The following is a 26,971-nucleotide window of genomic DNA, read 5'->3' as shown; positions in this document are numbered from 1 at the left end:
GAAAACCAGAGCTCTGAAGATTAGATTTCAGCATGGACAGAATCTTAGCAGAGAGGTGCAAGTACAATTTATCTTATAAGAGATCCTCTTCAGGACAGGTCTACAAAAATGAAAGATAGGAATATTCTGAATCTAAAACAAAAGACAACAATGTAATCATCCAGCCTGACATGGACATACACAGTGAAGATCTTCTCCTGTGAGTGTCATAATGATATCTAATCCTAAGAAAAAAGGAACTTACCATGTCCCCAGGTAAACTGCACGTTACTATGTTTAAGAAGCTACAGATTATTTAAATCCAAATTGATCAAAATTCCAGCAACAAGACCTTGTCATATCTTTGCCAGGAATCCTGTCAAGTCACAGATTTTCTGATATCTTTTCTTTGTGTAAATATCTATACTAAATACAAAAGCCATTTCTTTTTCATAGTTCATATAAATAGCTGGTACTCCAACAGCTTAACATTATTTTTTCCAGTCCCCAAGATCATTTCCGTTTTCCTCCCTTGAATTCTATGCAGTCATTTGAAAGCCATCGCAGCATGTGGACACAATATTCTAGTATTGGTCAGGATTCCACACAACCACTTGTAAAGGCACTCTCATCCTTCTACCTGGCATCATTCTTACATACCTCCAAGGATCATATGAGCTTGTTTGCCCCAGTACTGCAAAGAGAGAAGCAATTAACTAGAATGAAGTCTGTATTTTTCTGTTTTCCAAAACCAACTCTTTTTCTGTGGTATGTATCATTTGCCTTCCAGGTTCGCAAACCTATTATATTACATCTGACTATTAAAAATAAATATTATTGGACTCTGACTAATTAACCTGGAATCTGAAATTATTCTATAATGGTACTTCTTAAAAGATCACAATCTTTCTCTTATTCTTTGTATTACTTATCCTTGGAACTGCAAAATTTACCAGCAAAGATCTTATCTCACTGTCTAGAATACTATTAAAAATATTTAAGCATTTGATCAAGGACTAGCCCTTGGAGAAACCACTAAAAACATCCCCATCTGAGATACCTCTTTAGTAAAAACTATATCTCGAAATCTGCCAGTTAGCCATCTAACATATGCCTTGCTAATCACAGACAACAAATGTTTCTTAAACAAACTGTTATGTGGTCCAGGATCGTATATCTTGAGAAAGTAGGAGGAAACATCCTTCTGCTTCATTTGAAATATACTGTATCTTTTTGTATCTCCTATTTATAACTTTAAAAGAGCTAAATCCCAACTGTAAAATAAGGGCACAGTGATTTCGAATATAAATTCAACATGCAAAACTCTAACACAAACTGGAAAAGATCAGATTAGAAGCTGCATTCCAGTGACCTGAAATAAGATTACATTGGCAGAAGTTATTTTGGTTAGAGCTAAAAACTACATCTTTAAGTGATCCTTTAGTTTAAAAGCCATGTTATTTTTAACTCTGTTAGCCATTTATAATGGACTCTTTTGCCTTTCTATAGCCTTCATATTTTAGCTAGTAACTTACATTCATCATCAGTTTCCTTTTATCTTTTATATAAATGTTTTACATTCTATGTATTTTTATAAAAATATTTTATATACATGTTTTATCACTGCTTCTATATTAAGTAAGAATTTAAGAATGTCTAGTACCAGCTTAGACCAAAGGTCCATCTGGCCTAGTGTTCATTATCCAAGGATGGCCATAAGCATTACTAGAAAGCAGTAAAAACCAGGATAAACATGCATAATACTTCACCCCTTACACTCTCCCTGACTCCAGCTGTTTTTAGTCTAGGGTATTTCCTGAGCCTGGTGTGGTTTGTCTTATTCCACAGTCGATTTTTTCTTCTAAATGCTTGTCCAGTCCTTGAAATAATCTAAATTTTTTTCACTAACATCATCTTTTAGCCAAAAAAATCCATCAAGTAATATGTTCCACGAAGACAAACCTCCTTTTGCATGCTTTGATCCTGCTTCATTGACTAGCTTCACTTGTTGGTTCCCAGTTCTTACACTGGGAGAGAGAGAAAAGTCATTCACAGTCTCCAGCTTCTCTACGACACTCACAATTTTGTAGACCTTTATAGACCCTTAAACAACTTCTTTCCAGGCTGAAGACTACTAAGCTGGACTCATTCACTCCTCCTATGGAAATAACTTCATACTTCTGATCATCCTTGACACTTTTGCTGATTTGTTTTCTTTTTTTGCATTGAATGGACCAGAGCTAAAAACATTATTCAAAGTATGGGTGAATAAGGGATTTCTAGGGAGGTATAATAAAGCTTTCTCTTTTGTTTTCTATTGCTTTGCTATTTATTTATAATGTTCAATTTGCTTTTTTGACTCCTATTGCACAGTGAGACAATGTTTTCACAGAAGTAGCTCATGAGAGGTAACAGTCAGTTCAGAGGTCATTTATTATACATGAAGCTATTCACATACATTTTTCTGCACTTTGAATTTCATTTTCCATTTCACTGTCCAGTCATTCACTCTTGCAAAGTCTTTTTGTAGTTCTTCATATTCTACTCTTACCATGCCTTGAATAACTTAATATTACCACAAACTTGTGTCAGTCACTGCTTATCCCCTTTATCTCGTTCTTTATGAGTATCACCTCTTAACTAAGACTGATTCTGCCCACTGTAATTTTGCATGTCACATTTATATTACAATATGGTTACATTACATCATACTTCAGTTAATTGCTTTAAGCTTTGTAAATAGGGGCTTTTAACACAGTACTGTCTGGAATCAGTATAAGAAGTATGACGAAATCATAGCCACGAATACTGCTACTTTTTAGATCGCTAATTAAGTCTGCTGTATCAGAGCAAAGCCTGATATCGCATTACCCATGTAGACTAAGGGGCTGTTTTAAGAAGCTGTCACCTATTATATTTAGAAACTCTCTTGATACAGAAGAAAGAGTAATCTGGCTATTATCATCTGCTTCCAAACAGTTTTATAGTTTCCAAGTATCCAAAAACTTTCTTAATGAACATTTTCTTAATTCTTAAGAATCTGTCTTCGTGTTTGAATTTTAGTATGAAAATATTTTCTTAGTATTAGCCATAAAAAATAGAAGTTACAAGCTACCCTAGAATTTTCTTAAACACTTTTACAGAATGTAATACTTTATATCTTCTTCATCAATGACTAGTCTTCCTTGAACAATCTTGTTTTCCTGTAAGAAGGAAACAGAGTAAAAGTGACAGAAGTATGCAGATAGTTACTGTGGAACAGTTAACAAGTGATATTTTGTTCATGCAACCTTTCCACAAAACCTTACATACATGCAATTTCATTGAGTAGTCTCGATGAGCTTATATAAGTTATTTGTGTGTGTAAATATTGATGTGAAGGTCTACTGTAAAATAAGATGAACAACAACATTGCTTTTTAAAAATATACTACAGATTTTTCACTACCCAGAAATCTCTCACCCTGTCAATATTTTTATGTTTAAAGCACATTTTCAAAGTAAAGCTTCAAGGCAGAACTCTATTCTCAGTTCTGCAAAGCAGAACTGTGATATTTTGCTCTTTATATAAAAAAGAGCTGCTTATAAAACTTTAGAGTAAAAAGCTTTATGAGAATTAAAGGATGATTTATGCTTTTTAATTGTTTTTAAAGACAGATCAGCCTGTCACCACATGAGCTATTCACACTTTTATCAATAACATTAACTTATTTTTATTAAGGCTATTTTTAACACTCCCTCAAGCCGGTCCCCACAAAGCAGTGAAGCAGAGAAAAACATCTTTATTAGCTAACACAACATTTCCATGATAGAATTCCAGCAAAATTTAATAAATGAAGACTGAGCCAGAAAATTCAGGATAGAAAAAAAAGTGAGTATTTAAAAGGCTTGATTTTGTTTGTGCTGAATTGAGAGAATTTCTAACCAACCTGCCAAAGCTACAGATGTATAAGGGGGAAGTGTGGAAGCATCTGTGTGGGAAAGCATAGACAAAGCAGAGATGCTGGCAAAACCCTGTGCAAGAACAAGACTTTCAGAATGCCAAAAGGAAATGTAATTAAAAAGACCAAGGAGTCTTTATAGACCATCATTTCAATAAGCAATGACTCTGAACCTCGCTTTTAGATAGAAAGTGAATGCAATGAAGGAAATATAGAGCTGTACAAAAAAAAAAAGAGCAAGAGAAAGGAAAAAGGGAAAAAAGAGTGATTATTGCTAGCTATGTGGCAGCAGACTTTAAAAAGAACTATCATTAAAGCAAAAGGAAAACTAAACAAATTTTTTAACTAAGCAATTAATTTAAGAGGGGACCACACTAATCAAATTAAAGCAAAAAATGCTGACTGTCTATTTGGCATCAAGGTTAATTGTTAGAAAGAAAGATTAAATAGCTCTTAGGACAGTGCTATTATTAAACCATCCAAAAAGCATACTTGAAAATTTCTTTTAATACACAGCAAAGCATTATTTTATTCACCTACAGAGCTCAGGCTTCACTGTTTGCATTCAGAGAGCTATTATCTACAGGGGATCATGAATTGCCAAGGTCATTTGGAGTGGTGACTCTAACGTAAATAAACTTTGCTTAGCAATTAAAAATATGTCTGCTCATAGACAAGTGAGGTTTCCCTAACTGCATTTGATTAAAATGAACCATGCTTTCCATCATCAGGTTCGATATTGCTTTAGTATCACATAAATGCAACAGTCCTTATGCATCAATGCAAGAAAACTTCTGAAAAATCTACTCCTTTTAGGAGTATTGTGCTAGATTATACCTAAAGCATTAAGTGAAGGCAGGCAGACTTAAACTGCTACTGGTTCACTGAAGCAGGACCCTACCATGACCCTTAAAAAGCAATGTTTTTTTAAATGAACACTGCAGATGAGACGATGAGATCTAGTTTAGCAGAGTCACAACGCATTACAAGATAAAGACCAAAAACACTTACAGGATGTCCCCTCATTTTTAGGTTTGCCTAAAAGCTAAGGGTTTTCTCTTGATGTGACAGTCTGTTGGCAAGGCATTTGGAGCTGGCCACTCAGACCCACCAAGCAGTCTGGTCTCATGTACTCCAATGGCTAGAAGTCTCTGAAAAAAATATGCAGATTTACTGTTTCAGTAATCCAACACAAGAATACAATTGTCCCTCTAAATTTTCTGGCATATTTGTAATGAAAATAACAAGCTGACATGAGATGAATCCCACTCTCAGAAACTTGCACCACCCCAAATGAGATGCTAACAGAGAGTGTCAGGAGAATGTGACCATCTGCTGAGCTGGCAGAGGACTTGCCAGGTAGAAGATGAGGTTAGGTCAGTCTCAGGAAAGTCATTACACCTTGCCAGCCCAAAACTGGCCAAAGGTGTGTATAATCCAGGTCTCACCGGGAAGTTAAACCGCTTGCCTCTAGATGCGGAGAAGAAATCACTCACCATCTCACCCATGGTTGGGATAGACTCAAGAGGACAAAAAGGAACTTTCCTGTGAGGACAAATTGGCTGTGACCATCTGCCTTTCTTGCCTTCTGCAAGGCATCAGCAGAATGGAAGATACATAGAATCTCAACTTCATCTTTATTAGTGGTGGTGGAGATGGGTAAAGGGGAGGAGGGGAAAGGCTCCATTCTGGTAGAACTGCCAAAGGTCAGATCTCAGCAGTAAAAGACATGGGAGACTGAGAAAATTTGAGCTATAACCTGGGACTCTACAAAGGTCTATCCCCAGAAGGACAGAGCCCTTGAGTACTGGATAAAGGGTGAAGATGACCAGATCCAGACCACTGGGATTTCCTCTCTCTTCACACAATATGGTCCATGAAATGAAAAAGATTTTGGCATCTCCTAACCAGAGAGCAATCAGGGAGCATTGAAGGTGCCTGAAACCTACATATTAGACTTGGAGCCTCCTTGGTTTAAATGTACTAATGCAGCTTGTAAAGTTAGAGCTGACGTTTCAAATTCAAGTGTCTCTGTCAACCGTTCATTCTGCTTATGAATCCAGGCCAGTATAACTGTTTATCCAATAGGACTGAATAGGATGCTTAGCACACTATTCTCCTCTAAAACTGATGAGTTTGATGAGATTTCCATGTACATAAAATTTTGTATAAAATCAGATTTAAGGCATCTCACACAGGTGCAAGATGTGTTCAAGCTTTTCAGGCAAGATAAGGACACAAATTTGAATTCTGCTATGGCTCTAAGCAACTGAATGTTAACTATTCTGATCCCCCTCTTTTTCCCTTCCTCCTTCTCTCTGCCTTCTCCAACTTTTCATGAAAAATAGGTCTGCAAAGTCAAACATTTCTAATGGGAAATATATAGGCAGAAGAGAGATATAACAACCCACATCTTAAATGAGTGCCCCAACCAAAGTACCAGATATTCTGAGCACAAGTAAAGAGATTGTCCTTGTTTCTCTTATGAATAACTTTGAAAGGCACCCTATTTCTGGCATTGCTATCACAGCAAAAGCATTTGTGATATTTCAATATTTTTCAAAGTGAAAAGTTTCCAGGAAGCTCTTACTGTAACTGGTCAAATGTGAGGACTATGTCCATGTCTATATTTATATAGCCATAAGCATAATTATCAATAATGACAGTAATAATTTTAACAGGGTCCACCACTTTGAAGTTTTGTACTGTCTCACATATATTACCGGGTTTTCAAGCAGGTAAATACAATTACCTGCACTTTACAGAAAGCTACATGAAACCAATAGATAAGGAATTTTCCAAAGCTTTTATCTTTTTTTCTCAACATTCATGTCTTGTATTGAGTAAAGGACTATAACTCCTTGTGATGAAAACTTTCCATTGATATTTTCTTTATTTATCTATATTTCCAACATGTGGTTTGTTATTTATAGAATCCACTCCCAGGCCACTGAAATCCTGCAATGTCTAAAACATACACCTGTCACTGAAGTTAAAAAAAATAAAAAATAAAAAAGTGTATACATCTAAATATACTTTAAGACCTCCATCAGTCCACCTTTCAGAATTGAAAAGGAGACAATATTGTTGAATTACTTTGGGGATTTTTAGCATACATGTCTTTTGAAAAAGTCTTTAACCTCACAAATGAATCATCACAAATGATCGAATTCAGAGAAAATTAGAACAAACCAACAGATAGTCAACAAATAGTTCAACCTTACCAGTTTCAATTCCTACAAAACTCTGTTTTCCTACTTAGCACACATATACTCTGATCTCAAGAAGCTGAGCTCCCTAAATTTCCACTTACAATAACAAACTTTACAGCATGCCCAAATTCCTAAAATTTGAACAAAAAATATGGAAGTGAAAGAGAAGTAGCCTGGCCAGATACTCTTCCCCCTCATAAACAAAGGGCAACACGATCTGGATGTCGTCTTACCCTAAAAATGCTACTCATGACATTTTGCAGTATTCTAATTCCAGCAAAATACCTGTTGCACATATAGCATCCCATCAGCAAAAGTACTTCTGCCTGAATAACCTTTTTTATTTGGGGAACGTACAGAACTAATAGTCTGCCAATATAAGTTGCCTCTGTCTGAAGTGTGATTTTTCAGGACTCCAGCAAAGCAAATCTCACAGAGGAGTTCTAACGCAATGTGCCTTGCTCAAACTGTAGCATTATAAACCTGGGAAAGAGGTGGTGGCTCCCAAGACTTTAGGACTTTATGGGACAAAACAATAACTTAAATGCCTTGTGGAAGAAGACACACATATAATGCACATAGACTATACAGCATTATGCATTCCTAAACTATGTGTCAAACCCTGGAATCTCCTGGAATTCACTTCTTGCCCATGAATTGTTCTCCAAAAGTCACAGGTTTAAAATGAAACAAAAACAAAGAAAAGATTTTTAGCTTTTCTGGTTACCTGAAAAACTGGTTAAAAATAAAGCCTGAGTCTACAGAGACACTAAAAAAAGACACATGAACTACTGACACACTCTGTCAGCACATTATGGATTCCACAGTCATAAAGATACCAAAATCTGGCCCTGTGGAATTTAGCACTGGCTGAAACAAAATGCACTGGTATTCACTATTTTGTTTTCCTCTCACCCTCTCACTATGTTTCCTTTACAAATTTTCCTACAGCAGTCGGTTGAGTTAACTCAGCATTTCCCCTGCTATCTTCCACTTAGGCAAGCAACAAAAGTTGAAAGGTAGGGCAAGAAAAGGTAACAGTAAGAGACAGAAGGCTGTCTCAGTAGGCTGTACTGCATGACCTCAGCAAGAGACAGCAAGGGAAGTAAGCCACTAAAAAGGTTTATAAACTATCCATTTCTTTTGCACAAGGCAAGGATGGAGAAGTTTGTTCTGATCCAGACGTGCTGGTAGAAAAATTGGTGGGGATGGGACTGCTAGAGAGAAAAATGAAAAGCCCATTATTGATAAGAACCAAAAACTGACTTGGTATCCAGCAATAGCTGTGTGGACTGGGAAGATGAGAGTGAAGAAAATTTCATAAAGGTGGAATTTATTAAGGCTACAGCCAAATGCAAAGGCTTTTATCACAGAAATTGGTTCCACCGAACTTCCAACTCTGCTACCCCATCTATAACTTTACATAGAAGTTCTCATGTAATTGTCAAGTACTGTTATATAACAGTACTGTGAAAAATAAATTTTACCTGTTACTTGGGAGAGCAGGTGCAGGTTAGCTTTCAGCAACAACACTCGAAGACCACAAACTGGCAGCTTGAATCATCATATTTAAGAAATCCCTTTAAAATATGCAGTTCTAAGAACTGAATCCTAAAAGAGAACTTTAATTACCAAAATCTAGCCTAGAGAACAAATGCTAATAATAGTAAAGACAGTAAGAGTAGCAGAGAGATTTTCAGGTGTGATTGTTCCAGGTGTGATAGAAGAGCTTTGGAATTTCTCTGAGTGATTAAAAGTACTTTTTTTTTTTTTTTGAACCTCCAGCCCAAGTACAGTAAAGGTGTGAAAAAAAAAAGGGGGGGGGGGGAGGAGGTGTTCCACAACTAACAACACTTCATAAGGGATATTAGGAAAAATAAATGAGATTAGATGAGGAACACAGAAGGCAAAAAACATATCTTGGAGAATAGAGAGCGAAGGGAGACAAGGTCACTGTTACAAAACTGAGTTAGGTTTTATAAGTATATGAAAACAAAAAGACAGAATGGCTAATAGAAATAGAGTTTGAAAAGAAAATTGAGTATGAAATGGAATTAAAGTGCATATTTTTATGTGCCCAAATTGGTAGAATCTGGAAATAACGAACCAAGAACACCAAATAAACCCCCAGCATTTTGAAATCACAAATCTGGTAATAAGGACTATTAATGAATCTGTCAAATCAAGCATGGCATCAACAGTGAAGGACTGCAAAAGAATAAGTTTTATATATTAAGCTGGAAAGGATGCAGACTGATGCAAAAATTGCAAATTAAAAGACAGGTAGGAGATCAGCTGATTACACAAATAATTCAATGAGCTGTGCTGATAGAAGAACAATACTGAAGGGCTACCAAGGGGAACTACCTCAAGGGTCTTACTGGGTTTAATTTTATTAAATAATTTCATTAATGAGGTATGGCAAAGAATACAATATTCTCTAAGAAAACTGACCGAGTTTGAGGTCTGGAGTAATAGGATGAGATTTAATACTACTTAATGCAAAAAAACACTCTTTAGAGAATTTCTGCTGTAAGATGGAAGCTTGATATTTGGAAAGAACAGAAGAGGAGGAATATTTGCATGACCGAGTCAATCACAGAATGACTGTGGGCCACTAACATGGCCCTGAAGAAGAGCAAATACAATCCCAAAATAAATCAGGTCCTCTGTGCTCAGAAGAGATGAGCTCCCATAAGAATGAGTAGAGGAGGGACTTTGTGGAATAGAGAGACTTTTGCAAGGGCAGATGAAAACTGCTTGCTTGATCAGCATCATAAAACAAAGTCCAAGAATGACATTTCTCTCTAAATATATCAGGGAGTTACATGTGCCACGTAAGCTAAAAGGCAATGCTGGTATATGAATAAATAGGCACAGCCCTGCCATGAAGCAATTTATTGTGGAAATTGGAATGAGGCTTTTAACCTCCCAGAAGCGAAGTTATGAAGCAGTCTTCAAAAAGAAGTGGTTAAAGCCCTGATCAGATTAATATGGAGCTTGACGAGTTTGTTAAAAAGTTTATACGGCATGCTTGTCCACAAGAGAGAGGACTAGATCTGATGATTCAGGACACCCACCCTTGTACCACTTCCTATGTTCCCAAGTTACCTCTAACAAAATTTGCACATGTAAGTAACAACAACCAGCAGCCACACCACTCGGCTCTGTTATGATTTTCATTATAACCTTAAACAGCTTTTCTAAAGGCCCTCAGCATCATTATTCCCATTGTACAGAAAAGGAAACAGAATGGTTGTGTAATCTGCCAAGGGTAATAAAGAAAAGCACCAGCAAAGTTAGGAATAACAAGCAGGCTTCCCACCTCCACACGTAGTGAGCTGCATTGCGCTTAGTACCACCCCGCATTGGTCCATACACTAAATCCTGTCTAAAAGAAATTTTCTGACAAAGAAGAAACACCTAAGGCAACACCTGGTTAGATTCTGAAAGCCAAAACTCACTGCTTTCAGATTAGGCTCAAAAACTGTATGACAAGATTTCTACGAGGCAGTGTCAATGACAGCTGGGGATCTGACTCAGTGACCCCTCCAACACTGTGTTCCTAACCGAAATGAGTCAAAGTGCTCATCAAACAGGAAATGCTTCCTGAAACCCCTCTCCTCTACCAAGCCAGTCCTTGAAATCTTCTAAGAAATAGAACTGAGCAAACGGACCAGTTCCTGTGCTGTACACATTTCAGAACAGAAACCAAACACTGAGCAGGATACGCAGGTGAATGAATGCCAGATCCACAGGATGCACTTTAACAGCAAGCTTTATTAATTTAACAGCGATGGACTGCGTCTGCTCAGCTCTCATCCCTCTCATTTCATTTGGTATCAGTGTCAGAAAAGATCATGTGGTAAAATATAAACAAATTACTAACATGGAGCAGATTTCCTTGGATTGCCTGGGTTCTTCTCTTGTTCTGGACCATAGGATTACCCTTTCCTACAGACACAAGCCTACCAGCTAAATCCAAGTCTCATTTATACTTCTGAGACATATTCTGCTCCCAAGTCTCATTCACACCTCTCAGATACTGTAATACACTGCTCCTGAAGTAGCAGCAATGAGAATGGCCACACTTTTGGCCACCTGACCTCCCTCCTGTACCACACATACATACATACACACACAGAGGCACTGATACCTATTTTCTGCTGATCCAGACCTAAAGGTCATGGCAAAGTCAGTTCCCACATCTGAGAGGTGCAGTATGTGATCCCCTAAAAGTTCAGGCCCAGCATATCGGGTGTGATTATGTGATCACCATATCAGTCACTCCCAAAGTTATCTTAGTTACCTACTGTTAACATTTTTGAGGCTCTATTAACTGCAGCCTGGTTCACTGATTATACACCAAGCTTCCCTGTCAGGGGTCCCTGACAAAGCTAATTTTGCATGGAGCCAGAACCATCTAATCAATCCATGTCTTTCTAAATCCTAATGGAGCACCTGCACATCCAGACATGAATCTTCCTCCTGACATTCTCCACAAACATAAATTACAAGTTAGTGCACAGTTCAGACAAGTCTCAGTGACCCCTTGACAGGGCAAAGAGAGGTCGTGCAACAATCTGATTTTCAAAATCCAGTACTTCCACCCTTCCACCTTCTGAGTTTTAAAGCCTTTAACTGCAGTTGGTATCACTCTCCAGTCCCATAGGAATGCAACTTTAAAGTGGTAACTAGTTCCTAAGTATAAAATCAGCTTTGTTTCCATTAGCAAGTACTGCAGCACAGCAGGAGCAGATCTGCAGAATGAAACAGTTGGAGCTGAGGACATAAAGACCATATTATATAGTTGCAGGGAGTAGAGGCGGGCTAGCTCTAGTCTGGTCCAATGGACTGGATATACTTTAGTGGCTGGAGCACATCATTCAGTTTCATTTCCTCTGGAATTAATCCACTTTGTACACTCCAAAACAGTCCTGCAATGCCAAGTAAAATGTGGTAGGTAGGGATGATTAGGAGATTCACTTCAAAAGCACACCCTAGTCAAAGCTAAAATGCTACTGTGGCCCTCACCATCCCACTCTTCAGTAATTCCTGGACAGTCAATTGCCATGGCCATGCAAAAACAGTGGTGGTAACTCTCTGCTTTAAAAGGCTTTGGATGCCTTTAAATATCCAGCAGCCTGCACCTCTCCTTAGCCTTACTATGGCTTGGCTGGTTTCTGAATACCTTAATGGCAATTTGCTTCTTGTATAAACAATAATACCATTAAAATCTACATAAGTAAGGAATAGCTGTCATATCCCAGTCACCCTTGCATCTCAGACATCTCTTCAAAAGCCTGCCATTTAAGGCTCAGGAAGGTTTTCTAGTCTGTAATAGAAAGGCCAGGAAGGCAATCAGATGTCATGAATGCAGCCATCTGATATGGGAGAGGGGGTAGGGCCAGATAGACAATAATCCTTTTTAACTCTAAACTCTGTAAATTCTACCCAGCCATGAATAAACAAGGAAGCAACAGATTGACCACTGTTTGGTAGGGCTGAGCCACAGCTGTGGCTAGAAATCACATGAGGTCTTGAGCTAAGAAGGCTCAGTCTCATTAATGACACCATTGGGTCACTGGCACTACTCAATGATGCATGCGTAGGGAGATGTCTATGAAACACAGTCCTCTCCTTGCCAGGCTCTTTCCAGCTTCCTGCAGTCGGCATTCCAGGGCCTTCCTGACCCTGCCCTTGCATTTGGGCCACAATGGTTAATATTTCCTGGCAGATTTAACTTCCATGAACTTGTTTGATCATTCTTTGAATGTACTTTATACTTCTGCACTCAGTGCTTCCTGTATTAACGAATTTCAAAGTTTAATTATATGCCTTATGAAAAAAATATTTGTTTTCCTTTTAAACATGGTGCCTGACAATTACACTCAATGCTCTTAATTTTTGCCTTATAAGAAACAGCAAATAGCCACCTTTGCTATTCCCTCTTCCATGCCACCTGTGATTTTGTAGACTTATTCCACTCAGTCATTTCTTTCAAACTTACAGTTCAGTTCTCTTTTGTATCTTCTCAATATCTGTTCTACTCCTTTTCCAGATAGGCTGGGATCCCACCAATCCCTCAATACTGCCCAAACCTTCTATAACTCTGTGCCATGACCTTTAGCTTTGATTATTCTAATTCATTTCTTATCATCACCAATCTTCTTGAACCTTTCATCCACTTCATTTCTGTTTGAAAGGAACCCAACTGGTAACTGCACTTCTCAATTCAAGACAGAGTGCCAGCTATTACCTAGGCCAGAAAGACACACTGCACAGAAGATAATGTTAAACGAAAGGCAATGCCAAACAAGCAACCTCATTCCATGCCTGCTGCCCTTGCCCCAGTTGTACCTACAGCTCTCTTGGCACAGTCAAAGAAACCCTCCGACCATTTCCGTTATGCTCACAACACCGCAGCCAAGGGCAGACCGACCGCCCCAGTGCAGGTCTCCCTGCCGAGAAGGCAAGAACGCATGAGAGATGAGATGCAGGCTCCTTCCCAGGTCCTCCAACTCCCCCATTTTCCATCAGAGGTGCTTGGGGGAGCAGCACTACTGAGTGGCTCCAGCTCTGCAACACAACTGTGGGAAAGATCCCTCAAGAGAAAAGGCAACTGGAAGTGTCTGAATCTAGCCTTTCTCCCACAAGCTGAGAACAGCAGGGAGTGGGATCCCTGTTCAGCATTGGTACAGTGAGACACAGCCCTGAAAACACTCAGACCTTGCCCTGATGCAGCCTCTGGGATTTACCACAGGTCCCCCCTTGTGGCAACAAGCCAATCCTCCCCTTTCCCAAAGATCAGCTGTACTGTGCCAAAACCCAGGCCAGCCACGCGATCCTACTCAGACACTTACCCACTCTTCTGGAAACTGGTAACAGCTACCCTGTTCTGCCAAACCCTGTAAAAATCAGTTAATGTCAACAAGATAAGTCATACACTCTGGAATGTATTTCTCTTCTTAAACCTGGAAAAAGGCTGGACTGGTCAAACAGGTTAGGGCTTCGATTTACATCACCACTCTATAGTGAAGAAAGGGGGAACCAGATATAAAGCAGGAGCAGCAGAAATTAGGCTCAGAAAGGCTGATAGGCTCCAGAAAGGCTGAAAATAACCTTATGATCAGAGAAAAGACAGGATATACTCAAGGCTAATCTGAAGAAATACTTCAGATTTTCATTAGAATATTGTGGTTGCTAACAGTAAAACTATGTTGGCGCAGGCCAGAGAAGGGACCTTTCAAATAAAGTATAGTTTAGTGTGTGTAACTAAATCATTATTTGAATAATACTAAGATCAGAAAGGGTTAGAAAGCAATATTTGTGTGACTCTAATCTGCTATCTGGAAAACTAAACTCTTATCTTCCAATATCTTTGTTGACACAAGCAGAAATGTCACACGAAAACTTTTGCTACTTCCCGTCTCCTGTTAGGACAGTTAAAAAATTTAGTCATTTGACTTAATACAGTGCTGGCTTTGTCACAACCAATATAGCCACTGATAGACTAAGGAAATCACAGACACATGTGCTAACGTGAAAAAAAATGACTGAGTGCCACAGAAGATGACATACCCCTGCTGTCAAGGTCAATGAATTCTGTGAGCATTATAGGGGTGAAACATTCAAATCTCCAGGGATCAAGATTAAACATGATACTAGCTTTAGAAGAAGCAGAGCATCTTGTTCTTCAGCAGGAGGTATAGGCAACTGATGCACTGTATGAAAACACCAGATAAGACAGAACTAAAAGCTGAAATGATGACGGGGTAGTGGAAATGAAGGAACACAAGGAAGTTAGAAATTATCTTTTTCTTGCAAGCATTTAACTACTCAAAAATCTCTGAAGTTCCTAGTTCTCAACTTTCTGGCTGATTTTTGTTCTTTCTAAAAACATCATTTTAATTAGCTGCCAAGTTGAGCTACTATGTAAAGAGTTTTCATTTTCTCTTTGCTATATGTAAAGACCACTGGCTTCAAAAAAATGTATTCATTAAAAATAATGAATGGTTTTGATATTACTTAAATATATTCAAGTGACGTAAGTAAATAAAGTATCTTTTATTTTTATCATGGTTTAGTTGCTTAGAACCACAACATAAAAAGACATACGTTTAAATACCAGAAACATTCCAAGTTGATTAAGTTTTCAATATTATAGAAGAACACTTATTCAAACACTAGCGTTTACTGAGAGTCAAATCCTTTAGTCAGACAACAGATTGGTGCTTACAGTGGTTGCCACAAAATACTTTTTAGTTATCTTTATTATGGCTGATATGTTTTCATTCTATAAACTGCAGTACAAAGAAGTATGTGGACCACATTAAATACTGCAGCAACAACAAATGCACAAATGTGAAAACAGCACAAATGTCAATTTTTTGCTTAGATTAATTTAGCTGTTTTAGCATCCAATTGGGACGTGCAGTTTTTAGCAAATTATATCAACCTAACGTTTCACTTCATTATCTATAACACTTGTCCTTCTTGACAAGATAAGGTAATTAGCACAGATTAAAAATTAAGTACATGAAATATTATGTTGTCTATTCAAAGATTACATAGTAGTTTCTTAAATTATTGGTGTCTCTCATATAAGCCTTGCCTTGCAATTGATATGAATGTTGTATCATAAACAGAAGATGGAACAAATAAGATGGAAATGTTATCTTTCGTCTTCTTTCATGTATCGTAACTAGATAATTTTTTTAATTTTAACCAGAAAAAAAACAAAAGCTATTTTTTATAGATTGGACTTGTTCTGACCATTGGGAAATAGACCATTCTCTGCTGAATTAAAGTGTATCCCATTAACCCAAATACAGATTTAACAGAATCAGCTTAAAATTTACTAGTGCCAGTGATAAATGAATATGATGCCTTTGATTTTGGAGTTGAATGACACTGTTCTGATGTAAGGCAAATAAATGTCTCAATTATTTCTCTGTAATGCTTAGCTTCATTATTGTTTTTAAAGAGAAACATGGATAGGACATGTCTATCAAAATATTAGGTCATTATTTGATTCAATTCCACTTAAAGTCCATAGTTTTGCAACCAACTTATAATTAGCATTCATTTCTCATGCATGAGTTGACTCACTTACACAATACAGTAAATCCACGCCTTTGGGGATTTTTCCAGACGGCTTATTTTACATCCACCACACAATTCATTTTATATTGTCAATACAGTGAGCAAGGTTACAGTCATCCTGTCAAAATTACTTATTTAAATTAGAAGCAGAAAGACTATACTATGCCCTGTGCAACTTCACCAAAAACTTTTTGTAACTCTGAAATGTATTTTAACATCATAAAAACTCTGTAACTTTCATAATCCACTAATTTCACATTAAAGGAGTGATTCAGAAGAAAATAAGCAATCTTTACGGTAATTTCATCTATAAAAAGACTTCCAAAATCCTAGATAAATCATAACAAAGCATTATTATTCATCTCATGTTTGATAACGTGGAGAGAAAAGAAGTTTTCTAAGCTAGCCTATAGAATAAAGTCAGATGGAATAACACAGTTTAAGAGGCACCTATGCAGGTGCCACATCTGCTTGCTTCAGCTACTGGAGATCCATTTAACCTAAAATATTTCCTCTTACATCTTTGAGGACAGTTTCAGCTTCAGATTTGTGAGGGTGCTTTTGAGGCCACTTTCCCTGTTCATTGAGAAGCTGCTCAAAGGGAGCCTTCCACAGTCATAAATTGCCCCAAGGTCATCTGTCAGTTCCCAAGCTGCAATTCAAGTCCAACTAGACTCATGTCTGATAGAAAAGCATTTCTATTTCAGCCAATTTGATGATGTGGAGTTTCTCTCACATATTTGTAGCTTAACACAAGTTCAATATGAGTTTGGGTTTAGTGTTCCCATAGACTTTTTCTTACTCGAGCACCTGTCTGAATTTGCACATCTAAATATGTGATGTAACAGCTCATCATCACAAATGCCCATTATAAATATCTACTTTTAATGCTAGCAGTTCTTCCAAAAACAGTTGCCTCCCTCAGGCAGAGTTTTTTTCTCAACTTTTCAATGGTAAAATGCTTCTGCTCTTTCAGGTGAAGAGTTGCGCATCTTTCTGTCTGTTGTTATAAAAGAAACAGTCTTATAACAATGTTACTGAGACAGTCTAGTGCTTTTCCTGCTCTGGAGAAAGAAGCCAATTTTTGGCAGGTAAGGAATGTCACCATGATAGGGGTATCTGTTTTGCTGCCCTCATGGATATTACCTAACGTGGTTGAGTTATATGCTGCTGCAAAACGGACATCCACCTGCTCAGTAGAATTCTTCCAGTAGTTAAAATCAATAGAATTATTCAGTCCCATCAGTACTGACACGCTATTACATAATGATTGTAATGAGTATCTGACATTTCAAAGAGTATCCTTCACCTCAGCATTTCAAGGTCTAAAAAATACTGTTTCTTCCCAGCTGTTGGGAGCTATTGTAACACACATCACAGAGATTAAGAAAAGGAGACTGAGAAAGAGAAATCTTTAAGATCTGAACACAGGTAGTGAGAAACAGAAGACTGCATAAGAGACACACAGAAGTACCTGCAGTAATGGGGGTAAAAAGGCAAAGAAAATGGAACAAATGTGGAAAACTGGATAAGACCATAAAAAAGCAGAACAGGAAAAAGAGGAGAGCACAACAGGTAAGCAAAAGCAGAGGGAGTAGCACACCTTCCTGTAATTCAAGACTTCTTACTGAACACGTAAGTAAAGAATTCCTACACACAGGGGCAAATTTAACACTGTTTTTCTAACTTTTGCATTTTACTTTCATAATGACCCATTAATGAAAGACTTTTTTTTTTTTAAGTAGAATACACACTGAGGTTTCAAGTAAGTTCTTACAGATTTCTAGCTGCTCACTCACCACAATTTCTATCTAAAATATTACTTACATTTCCTTAGATTCATCATTCCTTAACCATGTGTTCAGCCATTTTACAAAACTGTACAGTATAAGAAAGCTGTATCTGTTTGCAAAACATACTCACAGTCACTGGAAATTAATAGGATATTTTTGCTAAGTCATTTTTGAAGCATGTATTAGGATTCTGCACTCAAAGGCATAATTATTTCTGCTTACTCACTTTGAAAAGTGTGATGGATATTCCTTTAACTTCGAGCTAAAAGATATGGGGCTTCTCAGAATCTGCATTTGCATGCATCTATAAGAAGTAAGCCTAGAAACAAAACCCAGAAATAAAACTAGGTTGGAAATGACCGTGCATGCGTGTTCACTGCACAGGAGCACAGTAGTACCTCCATCATGTTACAGAGATCCATCTGTATTAACAGGGGAAATGACACATTCAACCTCCTAGCTTACAACCATAAAAAGTGGTACTGAATTCAACTGACAGATGCTTTGTTGCATGAGTTATATGTGGCATATCTGAAACGCAGTCCTGTGGAATTAAGCCTGCAGCATACCAAATAATGAACAGATCTTGGAGTTGTAGTTAATGTTAAACTGCCAGAGGAACCAACAGGAGGAGAAGGCAGTGGGTGCACTGAACCTTCAACGTCTGCTACATGCATGCAGCAGTTCTTAAACTGGACAGCAAGTGCCATTCTTTTTATGTTAATAGACACAGTTGTCATATATCATTAAATGCATATCTTCCAAATGACTCAGCAACAAAAATCATGTTTAGGAATATAAAGACATTCAGATAAAGTGCAAATCACTTCAGAAGAAGTGAAAATCCCAATGTTGCCTTCAATAATATAAGCTCTTTTTGTATGCGATTTTACATGCTTACCCAGTCTCTCCATTGATGTGCCATGGTTGGCTTTGTGAAATGCAGACATTCATGTTGCTGTCAGTTTTTCTTGTTCCCTTTCATGCTATTCTTCTCCTTCACTTGAATTCAATGGGATGGGGGGCAGGGGGGAATCCCTTAGAAACGAGTATCTGCAGGCTTGACGCTGTGAATCCTACAAATGGAGCTCCAGGCCTCGCTGTTAACATCTTCTCCTGCCAATTTTCTCTACAATCTGTTTCGGCAATTTGAGAGAACAGTTTATGTTTGAGCAAATAAACAGGTTGAACAACTGTGCCAATAACTTCCAAATATGGGCTGTGGCTCAATGTGTGTTAGGGCTGGTTTCTAATTTCAGATGTGCAGATGTGCACAAGTACAGTAGCAACATGATTTTTCCCTCTTTTAATTGCTACATGAAGACATGTTTGTATCACATCTGATGTAGTACCCAATTCCTTATCCTTTGTGTCTTTTTCCAGAAAACAGGTGTTTAGCTCTTTCATATCAAGGGGGAAATCCTGTCCTCCACAGCTTCCCTTGAAGCTATATAAATTTAACTGGAGACAGAATGTAACTGGAGGCAGAATGTGACCCCTGTTACTTAAAAAAAAAACATGCAACAATTTTCATAAGATATAAGACAATAAATATGTAACCTTTCCCATTCAAATCCACATATTCTGCTTCAGAGTATATATGCTGAAAGATTTTTATTTTGAAGAAAAGCTTATTGTATATAACCAAAAAATATTTCTAAAGAAACTCAAATTTTACATAAGAATTCAATTAATGTCTAAAAAGTTATTTTCATATAGATAAGCAAAAAGCTCTGCTAATTTGCTTCCTGAACATTAGGGTGATTAAAGAAAAACTGGTTGGCACTATTTGCACATCATACAATCAGCAGGATCTCATGCTCTCTAACCCTGCATCCAGCCCAGGCTTCACTGACTTCAGCGAAGAGTTCGACTTCCTGTATATGGACCCCCCACAACAGTGATTCAAAGAGCTTCTCTCCACTGTCTAGGGACCCTTGTTCCTAAATTAAGGTCTTGACCCAAAATGGGATACTTTGGGAATGTGCTTTTAAATGAAATTTCATCTTTTTTCTAATTTTATTTTATTGCCTTAACATAGAGTTTCCATTTCCCACCTCCTTCGAACCTGCCTGGGAAAAAAAAAGAATCACATGTATATATAAATGAACTTAGCAACTGTATTTTGCTAGCTCTCATAGGGAAGAAGGGCATAGATGTGTGCTGCTTCTTGCTCCCCTGTGACTTAAGTTCATAATAGCATGAATGCAGAAGTGAGAAATGCTTACACACAGCAGGGTCTCAATGTAAGGAGGTCAACCACTATGAAAGCTTCCACGTACCCCAGCAGCCTCTACTAGCCAAGCACTGGCCTTTATCTTAATGAAACCTTCTCACTCCATCAATTTGTACAGACACTTGTTTTGTTTTACAGTTTGCAGACATTTACCAGGAACAGATTTAAGAAAGAGCAACTTATTTCACATAGGATAGGAACACATTTCAAACCATATCTCTAGACATAAAAGTCTAGTGGCAGGAAGTTACAGCTCATTGCTGCAAGATGTTGCAAGTGTTCAACTTTCCCAAAAGAAGTATTATTAGATTGAGATCCTACGTCTTCATTAAGCCATGTGTCATGACAGATCAATAAATAGAATTTTGCCATCTTCTTTAATTATTCTGTTCATTTTGCAACCTTATCTTTATTCTTGTAAGACAAATTTACAGTTAACTTATTAGTTAAAATCACCTAAAACAGTACAAGGTATTTCTTTAATTTTGAGAATATTTGCTTTCATACTGAAAATCCTCTCTCTTTCATACTTCAACATTGCAAGGTCTTCTAAAAAAATTAATATATTTCTCTGCAAGAACAGTGTAACTTTTTTGTGTATGAGCTACATATTCGGTGCCAAAAAGCAGTGACATCTTCTGCAGCAGAAATGATAGAATTTTTATATTTGAAATAACTGAAAAAATACTAACTTACGAGCATTTTGAATCACATATACCAATTTTTAAAATGTATAGACAATTTAAAATGCCTCCTCAGCCATACAAATGGTGCTCAAAATACTGCAAACTTGACATTAAAAAAAGCTAGCTAGTTAATGCAGCCCTCCCTATATCAATCTAGACCAGCACACTAGTATGTCTGATTTATGCCTTTCAAGCTAAATGAATGCTAAGAAGCTGTAACAGTTGCAGTTGGGGTAGCTGATCCTAAAAACCCCAGAAAGGCCCTGTGATTCTTTGTAATTAGTATTTGGTGTGTTTGCAGAATTAGGCTCCTACAGCCAGAAAAGGATGCGATGCTATGCGGTAAACTCATTCTTTTCTAAGAACTTCCACTCTGGTCCTGCTATCATGCCACAGAGTAATTTCCATTATTCTGATCTAAGTCTTCACAGGCCAGTTTGACCGTGGCAAACTAGCACCCGAAATCCAGCCACCCGTCTTTCAACTCTCTCTCCTCCTGTTCCTCCACTATCTTTTTTCCTTGCAAGCTTTGTATTATTGATAGCATAAAAGCTTCTTTAATACATGAGGAAAGAGTCAGAGTGGTATAACATTCATGTATGCTGTAGAACTTAATATCAAGACAAAAGACAGTATTTGCTAAAGATCCCTAATAAATAACATCTATTGTTGTTGTCCAGCAAAAATAGCTATACATATAACTGCTCACTTACCCCTTCAATGAAGTTGTTACAATTTTGTTTCAAATAGGATCTTTGAGAAGTTTCTAACACTTCAAGGTGAAATCAAAGCAAAACTGAAAATTAAATATATACGTTAGTACCTTTCTATTTTACTGAAAAGTAAAACTCTTTTAAAATTATAAAAGTGCTTACCTTTCAATGTCTTGAAACCTTACTTAGCTCCTTAGTCCATGATGTATACTGTTTATCTGCTAAATACAGAAACTACTCTGTGTGGAATGCATTTCTATACTACAGGAGTTTTTTAATTAGATTCAAGTTTTGGCCTATGCAGAATTATCTTTCTACGATGTAATGCAATAAATCAAACAATTATTTTAGGGTAAGCGTAACTGAAATGCAACTTCCTCTATCATGCAAATTTTAAAATTTGATTTTATCATTCAAGATTAATTATTTCTAATAGAATCCATGACTTGAAATCTGTGTCAGCTACATACCTCAAGAAAACGAATGTGTATTATTAAGATTAGATAGTTAGGTATGAAGAGACAGGAATTGTGCGTCCAACTACAGAAAAAAAAAGAAAAAAAAGAAATACTTTTCATGTCAAAAAAAAATTCTTGATCTGAAAAGGCAGGTAAATATGTTTGATTCAAGAGCCAGAGAGGATCATAAATTACACAATCAGGTCTTCTGCTAGAAGAGAAACCCCCTTGTCCCACTCAAAAATAGAGCTTGGAAGAAAACATTCTTCCTACCTCACAAAATTTCTTGTATTTGCTTTTATTTTCCCCATTCCCAAAACAGACAAACCCAACAAGTTCTGAACAAGAGAGAGAGAAAGAGTATGCAAGCAGCTGTGTCACACTATCCGATACTCGGATGTCGAGGATCTTGGGCTTAGGAGATCCAAACTCAATTTCTTGGTTTGCCAGTTTCCAAAGATCAATCCCGAGGGCCTCGTGCAGGGCACTCCTCTTGGGATCTCCCAGCCGAGCAGCTCTGGGTAAAGCATTACGTATTCATTAGAGCACTGCTCGTTTCAGCTCCCTGGCTCCCAGAACTCCCCCGCACAAAAGAATTACTCTTGCTCTAAGAAGCTATGTAGGTCATGAGAGGACACAATTTCAGTCCCTGGTCTGCATAAAAAAACATCTGACTAAAACCCTGGACTCCCTGAAGTTTCCCAGATCCCAAGTGGAAGTCTTAACAGCTGTGCTTTTTGCCACTCTGAGAGATAGGTCTTTCTCTCTCACAAACCAGAAATTTCATTTAGCCCCTGCATTAATTTATGAGCTATGTAAACTTTTATAAATATACATACACATACACACACACACATAGTATAACATGTGTGTGTACATATATCTAATCTATAGATAGATAGATATATCTATAGATATAGATATATATGAGAAATATATTAAGTTCTTGTCTCACCTACCCACAGAATCATTTGCACTGCTCTTAAATTAACTGCCCTCATTGTCCAGGACTCCAGACAATGACCCCCCCCCAATTTTTCACCTCGAACACCAGCTCTGGACACCAATATCTTAACCAGTGAAGGTTTCAGCATGAACGGTACATCTCCACTGCTATGATAAACTGGCATTTTTCTGAGACATCTTTTTCAAAAACATCCCAACTTGAAAAATATTTTTTTCTTGCAGGTAACTAAACTCCAGCATTTTCTTTCGATCATACTTGCACCAGTCTCTCTAATGGCATGCAATTCTTTTACCACTACATTGAATGATCCAAAAAGTTTCACAAAATAATCTATGGAGACAAGTTCTAGCAGCAATAGAAGCAATAGTACAGAAGCTAGGAAAAACTAATGGCATTGATTCTGCATCCCATCTAGCTCACACAAGTTCATACCCATCATAAAGTGTACTACATATCACCCAGCACTCCACCACGCAGTGAGCTAAACATGCCATATGGGAATACAGTAAAAATAAGTAACCTTCCTAATGACAAATAAATCAGGAAAAGTCCCATTATAAATATCCCACTCTTTTGAAAGCATTCAGCATTCATGTTCTAAGCAATGAAGTGCATGATTTAGTTTCTCTGTGCCATTCCTTTCTCATCTTGCAGAACATTGTCTTGCATGTATTTTCTTTTAAAACACTTGGTATCAAAGTTTTGGTTCTAGAAAACTCCATCTTGCAAGTTATGTTAATTTTGACAACTCCTGCTTAAAAAAAAATCAAAATTTATTGTAACATAGTTTGTATACAAACAAAAAGTTATGAAACTATTCTTATTTGCTAGCAGACCTACTTAAAAAAATGAAAAGTGTCAAATCATTTTAGTATAGAAACACTATGAGCATAATTGATGAAAGCTGGAGAGGTGAACACACATTGCCGATGTGCTGTACAAGTGCTTGGCATAAAGTTACACACACTTCAAAATCTGACATACACCAATCAGTCACCAAAATCAGTTTCTTCACTCTCTCAGACTTCATCAGAAACACCAACAATCATGCCTTTTCTTAAATGCACTATTTCTCCATCTACAACCACTTTATGGGGCAGTCACATACATTACTGATTTGTTCCTGAGTCCTTTTCAGCCTTTGTAACTCCGGTGTATCCGTCACAATGCTGAATCCTCTTCCTTTGCTTTCTTCAAAGTCTTTTTTGTATTTTACCTACAGAATAGAAAATACAGAAGAATAGAGTTGTTTTTATTTCACAACATGCCCTTAGCAACATAGCAAGATTTTTTACAGTAAATACTTGTGAAAGGCTCTCAGCTCTTACAGAAGAAGCCTTCCTTTATCCACAGAACAGATACAGGCTTCGACTGGGCAAAATTCCCTACTGTCCAATCAATGTGCCTTATCCATCATTCCAGTGGGATCACCTTCATATGTACAGAAGTTGTATAGGGAAGACCACCCTCCATGGTCATTTTATACTCAGAGCAGTAACCACAGAACTACAGATGCCAACGCAGCATCTAGCAAGCATTTATTTTCACAAAAAGAATAGCTATAAGTAAATCTGGGGTCTTCTAATGTACAGTTTCACATTCCAGCCTCTCTTCATACTGAATCCACCATTCTCTTCTCAAGTTGAAACATAAATTATACCTAAAAAAAAAGTTTCATGAAAAGGGTATTTAGAAGGTTGCAAAGTCAAACATCCAGAAATTAGGAAATGATTGCCTGTACAACCTTACTTTGTCCCTCTTGCATATATGCATTGGAATATTGTCTTTAATCAGGTAATAATATATATTATCCTTTGACAGGCCCCTGCTTTATTCTGCACATGGGAGAGGGAGTTCCATATGCAGTTGTATCCTTTTCCAGATCAGACTATTCAAATCCTACTGTCAATAGAGGGATATTAGTTTCTTCAAGAGCTTGTCTATAGCTCTCATCGCTATCATTAATTTACCTTCCTAATGCACCCTGTAAAGTAGGAACAGCATTACCTGCACTTGACGCACAGCAACCTGCAAACTGAGGTGAAGAAATCATAGGGTCAAAAGCATACAGGGGTTTGAGGGTGTTCAGTCTGAGAGTCCTAAGACTTGAATATGTTCAAAACAGAACTGGACTTAAGTTACTTCTATGAGTACTCGGTATTTCCACAAATCAGTCCTAAGGATCTCAAATTTAACATAAAGAACCAAGATGAAATCTGCAAAATCTTGTGTTAGTCACTGTTTAGCCATAGAGAAAACTTTATAGGAAAGACAGAGTTAGAACCAATGTTTCCACAGCTGGATTCAATTACCTTATCCATAAGAACTTCCTTTCACTTCCTATGTCCCCTGCTTTATTTACTACACACATCCAAATTTCTCAACATATGAGACAAGTTCTCCAAAAAGCAGTATTCTCCTTTACACAACTGATAACCAGAAAATGTCCAACTTATGCACTGAACTGTTAGAGTTGAAGGTTAGCTTAGGCTTATTTTATCAGCAAGCACTTAATGATATGATGGTGATATTCAAAAAATACCACTAGATCACGAAAGCAAAGTTTCACAAGGCTATATAAGAAAGTTTGTCCTGCCCATTCGAATTCTGGGTGGGTGTGTTCATACTCTCTGTGTTCTCCTTTAATATAGTTTTAGTGTATATAATATTTTCATTAGATAAAATTCCAGTTCAACATTCTCAAGAGAGCCAGTCAAGTTCATGCATAGGTTTGGAGCCTCTAGGTCCAGCACACAGACCCCAGATACACTGCAGTAAATGACTGCAGTGATAAATTACCATTTTTCCTGCATAGCACCTCTAGAGCTAGCTGAAATTCACACATAAATGACTATACATTTCACAAATACGTTCTTTTCAAGCCACTCTTACACTAAGGAAAGAGCAGCTCCACTCAGGCTTTTGAGGGAAGAGTGGGTTGGTGGTGGACTGTGGTGGGCCCTTCTGTTCATCTCCCCCCGGTTCAGCCCCACTGTACCTTGCCTTCCTTTGTCCCATCATTATCAGTCACCACTGTCTCTCTCTCTGGGCTTCTAAACTAATCTAGTCCATCTTGCAGTGGCTTCTTGCTAAATCCCTTTACCAAGGCACTTCAAATACCTTTCTCAAGTAAGCTTTCTCTATTGCCTTTTCTATTCCTTTACGGCTACCAGACGGCTCTGGATCTTCCCAGTGACTCTCAGAGGCTTCCTTGAACATACTGCATGGACACAATATTCCAGGACTGTCTGCTGCTAAAATGAAAGAGGTCTTTTTGAGTATATGTGAACTTTAGTTACTTGAAGTCATATAAAACTTCACAAAATTCGGACAGATTTTCACAGCCAAGGACTCATCTCTAACACAAAAGGCTTTTTCTCATCTCACCAAGCTTCAGTTCCTCAGCCCTAAACACTAAGACAATAGAACTGCTCCACAGAAAAAAAAAGTCTCAAGAATTTTTAACAAGAGAATAAAAATCTGTCCTAATCTCAGTCCTGGAAACAGCTGAACATTTTGTATAAAAAATCCAAATTTGGCCAGGGGCAGACAGCTGACATGGAAATGTTCAGCCTTACTGCTTGAATTTTAGCAAAATTATGAGTAACTGAAAACATCATCTTATAGTGGGAAACATGCTCAGTCCTGCCTATAAGAAAGATTACCTATTGTATGAAACACCATTTCCTGTTATTAGTTCTAAATGTACCAGCCATTAACTTCAAATGACCTTTATTCATCTTATAAAGCAACACAACTAGAAATGGAGGGAACTCGGTAGTTTTAACTTCACAGTATTTTAATCTATCAGTCACATAAAAAGGGCTCCTACTCTCTATTGATAAATCACTTCTCAGGAGTAAGAAGGTTATCTGTATCCTT

At 37.5% G+C, this 26,971-nt stretch overlaps 1 protein-coding gene across 3 annotated transcripts in view; it reads right to left on the bottom strand.

Moving 5' to 3' along the window:
• The window catches only part of LOC112982289 (LIM zinc-binding domain-containing Nebulette-like), a 177,407-nt gene that overhangs the window by 26,267 nt on the left and 124,169 nt on the right, over positions 1-26,971 (bottom strand). The window contains exons 4-9 of one of the 3 annotated variants that reach the window (XR_010387579.1): positions 24,198-24,305; positions 21,827-22,639; positions 21,665-21,747; positions 18,931-19,165; positions 4,931-5,070; positions 2,304-3,182 (exon numbers count right to left, since the gene is read on the bottom strand). Coding sequence is in view for 1 of the 3 variants with exons in the window: in XM_064505956.1 (XP_064362026.1) it covers positions 22,583-22,639; positions 24,198-24,305 (165 nt within the window). In the remaining 2 variants the exon portion in view is untranslated. Of the gene's footprint in view, positions 1-2,303; positions 3,183-4,930; positions 5,071-18,930; positions 19,166-21,664; positions 21,748-21,778; positions 22,640-24,197; positions 24,306-26,971 lie in introns of those variants that run through there. The other 2 variants (XR_010387578.1, XM_064505956.1) reach the window with 2 other exon arrangements.

Source organism: Dromaius novaehollandiae, chromosome 2, assembly GCF_036370855.1.
Source record: "Dromaius novaehollandiae isolate bDroNov1 chromosome 2, bDroNov1.hap1, whole genome shotgun sequence".
NCBI classification, from domain to species: domain Eukaryota; kingdom Metazoa; phylum Chordata; class Aves; order Casuariiformes; family Dromaiidae; genus Dromaius; species Dromaius novaehollandiae.
The sequence above is the reverse complement of the archived record's forward strand: the minus strand, read 5'-3'. Positions and strand labels throughout refer to the sequence as shown.